Source organism: Notothenia coriiceps, unplaced genomic scaffold (assembly GCF_000735185.1).
Source record: "Notothenia coriiceps isolate Sejong01 unplaced genomic scaffold, NC01 NC01_scaffold00005788, whole genome shotgun sequence".
Lineage (NCBI taxonomy): Eukaryota > Metazoa > Chordata > Actinopteri > Perciformes > Nototheniidae > Notothenia > Notothenia coriiceps.
This window is the reverse complement of record NW_011338489.1, coordinates 4,913-12,264: the sequence shown is the minus strand read 5'-3', so window position 1 is coordinate 12,264 and position 7,352 is coordinate 4,913. Positions and strand designations below refer to the sequence as shown.

General features: G+C 38.8%; 1 protein-coding gene across 1 annotated transcript in view; it reads left to right on the top strand.

Moving 5' to 3' along the window:
* Nucleotides 1-5,857, top strand: part of LOC104943214 (exocyst complex component 3-like protein 4) — a 13,952-nt gene extending 8,095 nt beyond the window's left edge. Inside the window, exon 9 of the mRNA XM_010768552.1 lies at nucleotides 3,967-5,857. Within this exon, the coding sequence (XP_010766854.1) occupies nucleotides 3,967-4,186 (220 nt within the window). The 3' untranslated portion in view covers nucleotides 4,187-5,857. The remainder of the gene's footprint in view (nucleotides 1-3,966) is intronic.
* Nucleotides 5,858-7,352: the final 1,495 nt, after the last annotated feature.

The window sequence follows — 7,352 nt, the reverse complement described above, 5'->3', positions numbered from 1 at the left end:
ACGAACTCCCTTCGTCCGTATCAGCACTGATTGAGGGCACTTGGCCGGCGGTAGCTGAGGAGTGAAAGGCCCGAGCCAAAGTCTCGCTCGCTCTCTCTGTTGGAGGATTTGTTTGGAGAGCAGGTACCTTATTTATGCTTTGGTTTGCCTTCATCTTAGTTTGGTATTCAACACCTTGCACCGCTCCATGTTCACACACCTACGCTACTGATCTTACTGATTATCTCATTGTGTTAGGTCTTTTGTTAAGTTGAGTTTGTTATAATAAATATCTTTCCTTATATCGTGTCCTTTCCACGGTCTTTGCCAGGCCATGACAGTAGGCCAGTGCAAACTATTCCTACCCCAGAAACCTCAAACACCGACCCAAACCAAAATCCCATCAGGGTCTATATCCTTACCCCAACCCCATCATCGCCTACCCTAAGTAGGGTTCGCATCCCCAACTACCTCACCCTCACCCTTACCAATCCCTACTGGGGGTGTGGACCCCCTGGAGTCCAATGACCGTTGGAAAAACTCTGGATAGAGAAACTGGGCACCACCCCTGCCCTCTCCTCCTCCCTTCAGTCCACGGTCTGGATCAACACACTCTCACTCCCAACCCGTCCTATAGTGACGTTATGTCAGGATCCTTTGGTGTCACTATCAAACGCAGTGGGGGGGCCCTTTAGCATTGAGTGTCAACTATCAGGGCGTCCCATTGACTTGCATAGAGCTCCCTGAACGTTGGTAATAGACGAGTTGAGAAATGCTCTCCGCAGATCCATTCTCACAGCGTTTATCAAACTTTTTCTTACTCAATATGAAGCCACACTTATAGTTTTTACTTCTTTATTTTAATTGTATAATGTCTGACTTTTGTTTCCGTCAGAGAGTGGGGGCTCAGAATACTGAAATCTGTATTGTTTCAACATTTTTTCCTTCTAATGTTGTATTATTTTCTAAACCACGCACTGTTATTTCCCAACGTTCAGGCAGCTCTATGCAAGTCAACGGGACTCCCGGATCCTGACATAACGTCACTATGCGTTGGGAGTGAGAATGTGTTGTCTGGACCCCCATTGGCACCCTGTTCCCTCCCCCCTAACCACCACACACAAACCACCAAGTTGCAACAACCATCCGCAGATCAATAGTCCAGTGCAAACACCTCACAACCCTGAACGCCAACTATAACCCTGTCTCACTGCTGGTGTGTTCGGACAAACATGCTGAGAAACGACAGAGAGAGAATTTACAAACGTTTACTTTTTTGTAGAAACCATAAAACCCACGGTGGTCAATGGAGGGATTGTAAAACACGGGTATCTGGAGGATAGTCTCGCCTCTTTCTCCTTTGCTTTATTCAATCCCCTTCCTCTCCTGATGCCCACTTTGCTCTCCTCTAAATGACGCCTCAGCAGCGAATGTATTCAAAGCAACAAAAGCAGCGGGCTAAACAAAGCAAAGGGAGAAGGAACGTTTCAGGCCACACATGATATGAATAATACTGGAATTACCCTGGATGGCAGGATCTTTTGCAATTGAGCTGCCTTCAGCAAAAAAAATACTACAATGGCTGTGAGCTATTGAATATTTATAGGGCGTCGTCTGTAGGCTATGGTCCGGGGAAAGCAGTTTGTATTCTTTATTGAGCTAATATATATTACTCACACGTGCTTAGAAGTTGAGGAACAAGAGTTTCACTTTATAAGAGTTTCCTATTGCTGCTTGTCCTCCATTATGTCCCGACATGACAGCAGAGGAGGTGATCATTTTGTTCTTATCCTCCATGCATAAACAACAGAGCTGAAATGCCGGCGAAAGGCAAAGAAAACACATTCCCCCGGAGAGCTTTAAAGCGTCATAAATCTCCTGCCTCGATAGTGAAACAGTGGAATAATGAACATTTCATCAAACGCTGATAGCTTTATATTCCTGAAAGTTACTCGACTTCTCAAAAAGTTCGGTAAAAGTCCTAAAAGTCAGCTCGTACTCTGAGGGAAAAAAGGCCTTCAGAGGCTCCTTGGCCTCAGAGTGGGATTGCGGGTACGTTGCTTTCACATTAAATATATCTTTCTGTAATGGATGCTAGTTGAACATCTCATGCTCTGTAAGCAGCCAGTCTGTTGTGGAAAGTAGTTTCAGAGATTTGCATAATGTTGAGTCCAACTCTGACGTTAGGTGATGAGCTCTTTCTCACAGAGTTGAGGGATAAATGAAGGAAACAGTATTTGGCTTTTGATAAAAATACTTTCAAGGATCTTCTTGTTTTCAACACATTCTTAGACATCTGTTTCATGGCGGGAATCGCACCGTGACGTACGAAGCTTAATGTTTAAACCTCAGAAACCAGAGTTAGCTAACACGTCTCAATGCACGTTTTATTTTAACTACAAAGACACTCTTCTCATAAGCACTAGGCATCTAATGGATCAGACTAAGCTCAAGTGTCTTTCTGTTCTCGACTGTCAACATCGTCTATCTCTCATTTCAATGTGCTGCTTTAACCACATCTTAGAGTTTGCAGAGGTAAATTAAGTAATTATAAAAGGAAATTAAAGCACAAACTGACTTTTTTAAATATGGATTTCTCTGTTGAACAGCAGTGTGTTGAACGTGAGAAGGCGAGAGCTGTTTAATTCAGTTGTGCTTCAGGCAATGTAACATGAGTTTCATGAGTCAACGTGTTTGATTTATGAGCCATTTAAAACAACAACAGTAGAGACAAATAAATATTGAATTAAGTCAGCATAAGAGTGTTTGTGTACTTATTCTTCTGTTAACTTAATCCAACGAGATATCTGATTGAAAACATCTTAAACAAATTATGTATTTTTTTGTTGTTGTTGTTGTTTTGAGTCACATGATTTGGTTTTTGAGAAGATTTTGAGTTTGTTAAGTCAATGTGTTTGTTTTATTACAAATCTAAAACACTAGAGTAATATATATATATATACAGAGCTCTCAAGTCTCAATTTTGTAAACAAACTGTTTNTGTCAGTTATGGGGAGAGTAGGGGCTCAGAATACTGAAATCTGTATTGTTACAGTGTGTGGTTTAGAAAAGAATACAAAATTAGAAGGAAAAAACGCAGAAACAATACAGATTTCAGTATTCTGAGCCCCTACTCTCCCCATAACTGACAGCAACAAAAGTCCTACATTATTCAATTAAAATAAAGAAGTAAAAACAATAAGTGTGGCTTCATATTGAGTAAGAAAAAGTTTGATAAACGCTGTGAGAATGGATCTGCGGGTAGCATTCGCTGACCTGGGAGTGAGGATGTGTTGTATATGGATAGTGCACCAAAGAGACTGTGACTCTCAGGAGTTCACCAGCAGTGAAAGTGGTCGTCTGCAGACATAGGACCCTGAGAAACACTCCCCCTGTCCTGCACTCTGCTTGATATAATCCCACTCATTTAACATGTTTCACCAGAAACAACAACAAACTCACCTGTTGGCATTTTTTCCCGTTCTTCCACAACATTTTGTTTTTGGATCTGAAAACACTGGTGTCATATCACAATATATTGAACTTTATGACATGTTGAAAGATTGCATTGGTTTCATGTTTATGTTGATAAATGTGAAGTCAATACAAGAGTTTTTTTTATCACAGCAGAATAACGCTCCATTCAGACCATGCTTCCTCTGTCAGAGTCTCACTCAGAAACACTGAACAGTCTTTAACAGTGGAGAATAATCAAAGTCCTCCCATCAGTGTCCTGCTCTGAAGGAAACATCTGAATTATTCATCATGGGCAACGAAACCAAACTTTTAGAAACAACTAAAGAAATGATCCCTGAAAGAACAGCCTTGGTTTGTTCTGGGTGTTTCTCAGGGTCTTATGTCTGCAAACGACCACTTTCACTGCTGGTGATCTCCGGAGTGTCACACTTCTACAAAAGGGAAAATGTGGATCCAATGCACTGAGTACAATGTCTAATATATTTGTGTTGTCTTTTCCTCCACCTGCAGCAAGAAGCACCTGGTCGCTGTTCTGTACTTCAGAGGTCTGATTCGAGGCCGTGAACATCAGCTGATCCTGCAGAAATTCACGGAGCTCAAGAAGACACAAGGCAGAGCAGACGAAGACAAGAGCCACGTTTTATTTCGTGACATGCAGATCCCTGCAAAGACAGACTGCTTCTCCCATCTGCCTTTCTCCTGCCTCAGCTCCCTGCTTCCCGACAACTAGGGCAGCAAGGACGGAGGACTTTTGACAGAAACGTTTTTGACATATCGCAAACACGGCTGACTAAAGTAACAAACAACAACTGTTGTACAGAATCAGGGTCAGATTTATTATCAAACTAGACTTGTTACCTTCAAAATGTTATTCATGAACCTAAAACATCTGTTTGGTTTCAGGATATAACTTGGATATTCGTCCTTTTTTATTATTGTTAACGAATTCCACATTAAAACCCAAACAAGCAAAAGCCCTCATGTAAGAACCATTCATACACATTGACTTTTATTTTTTTAAACTGGCACATATAAACATTTAACATGTTACAAATTAAAACGTCTCACACATTGTACGATCCACATTCTCCCTTCACCCATAAAGCCCAAAAAAAATACATTTCCACTGACATCATTACTTTTTTATTTGAATTAATTTGAAGTTCAAAACATATATGGATCTAAGACAAATTCAATGCAAATTCATTTTTATGTTCACCATTATCTTCATCAAGGCTTGCCAATAACTCAATTACCTTGGTTGGTGATTGGTTACTCAAGCTAAGAAATCGTAATGACATCATGAAGTGGGCAAATTCTTATCAGCTCATTTATATAAATGGATCAGAACAAAAAGAGAGAGAATCTTTTTTCTTAAAACTTTCAGAATCTCTTTACACAGAGGGGACACATGTTGATGTAGAAAAGACATGAAAAAGTGGATTTTGCATAATAGGTGACCTTTAAGTTGACATGAAGTTAAAAATCAATCAAGAAAATAAGTCCACTATACAGATTAACATAACAAATGCAGCCTGACAAAGGAGTGAGAAATTGGATGTCTCCTCCAACTCACAGCCAAATGTAGAGAACACATATGTTTCCAATAAAATAAATCAATAAATGTGACCCATGAACTCCATTACACAATAAGAGTGTATCCAGTATCGTGAGGAACTGCAGGATACATTTCTAAGGAAAAAACATTTAGCCAACTGGACCAGATCAATTCATTAAAGATTGTGAAACTTTGTGAGAAGCTGCAGATTTGATAAATAAAAAGCAGATTTCAGGGGAGTTTTTCTCAGCAGTGGGATTATCCTATTGTTGACTTTAGTTTGGGTTTAAAATGTAAAACTGATAAAACTGTAAGAAATCTTTTGTGTCAAGCGCTGTGAAAACCCAGCATACTGTCTTTGAGACGTTTAAAGTGTGTGTGCAAGCGCTCCAAACTCCCTTCAATCTAAAGAATTAGAGCTTTCTTTTGTAAAATGTGAATTTTTCCTTTGTTTTCTGTCAAATCTCTGATGTCACATGACCCTGTGTGATCACTCAAGCAGGAAGCCATGCGAAAACGAGCTTAATGGGATTTTCTTTGCACCTTTAATGTATTTATTTAATCGTAATTCTGCTTTCTTGTCTTTGTAAATATGTATTTTCAGTTTTTGTGACCTTTCTGTTTTGATTGACTAAAGTTCTCATAATTCCTGACAATTATATGAATATATATATATATATGAAATACTTCAGTAATTGTTTCCCTATCAGTGTAAAGCGAACCAAAATGAATTACAGAGGAAATTATAATGGATCAACAATGTTTTATCTTTTTTTAATAAAAAATATGAAACCTGTTTAATTAATTTCACGAATCTCTTACGACTATATTTACGTGTGAATAAACTTGGTTTGACATGAGGAAGCTTTTCAACGTTTATGAGTTTTCAGTAAGACGATCAAAGGTACTTTTAAAGACACAAATATATGAAAATCAGTTTATCTATCATTACATGTCAAATTTAGCAGGAACGTGCCACACCTTTTCCCCTGATTGTAGTAGGAGTGTCTCTGTGACCCTCAGGAGTTCACCAGCAGTGAAAGTGGTCGTCTGCAGATATAAGACCCTGAGAAACATCCAGAACAAACCAAGAGTTTCCTTTCAGAGATCATTTATTTATTTGTTGACTTGAGAAATGTGTTTCTAAAGAGTTTTGTCTCGCTGCCCACGATGAAGTGTTCAGATGTTTCCTTCAGAGCAGGACACTGGTGGGAAGACTTTGTTTCTTCTCCACTGATGAGGACTGTTCAGAGTTTCTGAGTAAGACTCTGATGGAGGAAGCCTTGTCTGAGTGGAGCGTTATTCAAATGTGAAATCAAAATGTCCACTTAAAATTGTAATGAAGATTATTTTCACTCAACACTTATTAAACCTGTACATTTAAAATGGAAATACACGTCAATACATTCATCCTTTTCCATCTCTGGAAACGTTTAAAGTGCACCTATCATGCTATTTTTAGGCAATAGGTCTCAGATATATAAAAATATATAAAAAACATGTCTATGAAGTGTTTTACTCAAAATACCAAACAGAGCACCCATTCTAGCCATGCCTCATATACCTCTATTTCACTTCCTGTTTCAAAATAGCTGATTTGGGGTATAAAGCTAAAAAAAAAACAATTGATAAAAAAAAGGAGGATTATAGGATTATATGTACATAAAAATACATCTCACTAGAAAATAACGGGTTATTTAAGGCACCTACAACACACCTCTACATTATTTGGGATTAAGTGGTGGAAAAGATCAAATAATATTCAATATATATAACTGTTTTTTTCGTATTCCCGCAGGCGAAGTATTAACAAAGCTTACATTATACAAATGTAATGCAATATACAGACTGTTTAGCTTATGGTGATCAGCAGCCCTATGAGCTCATTCTCTCAGTGTATCATCAGGAATACAGAGACACACACACATCATTTAAATAAGAGTTTTTAAATTAAATGATAGGTTAAGAATAAACATCTTAAAGTAAATAACAATAAACAATAGCCCTTAACCCTGTAAGGCCCCCAGTTGTAATTTTACAACATTACTTGAAGCTATCCTAAAAAAGTCAGTAAATGTTTTGTTTTTTTAAAAGACAACATTTACATAGTCAAAAGGTCCTTTTGTTCAGCCTCACAATGCTATTGGGTAGTAAATGTGTTATAGGTCCTGCCCTCTGGCCATACACGCCAGGGATTTTGGGCCCCATGGAAATATATCACATTGGGCCCCACCACCAGGCCCAGGCCACGCCAACCAAGCACAATTGCTGTAACCACACCTCCAGAACCCAACCGACTCTTATGCTTTAAATAACTCTACCTGTACAGGCTTGTTGC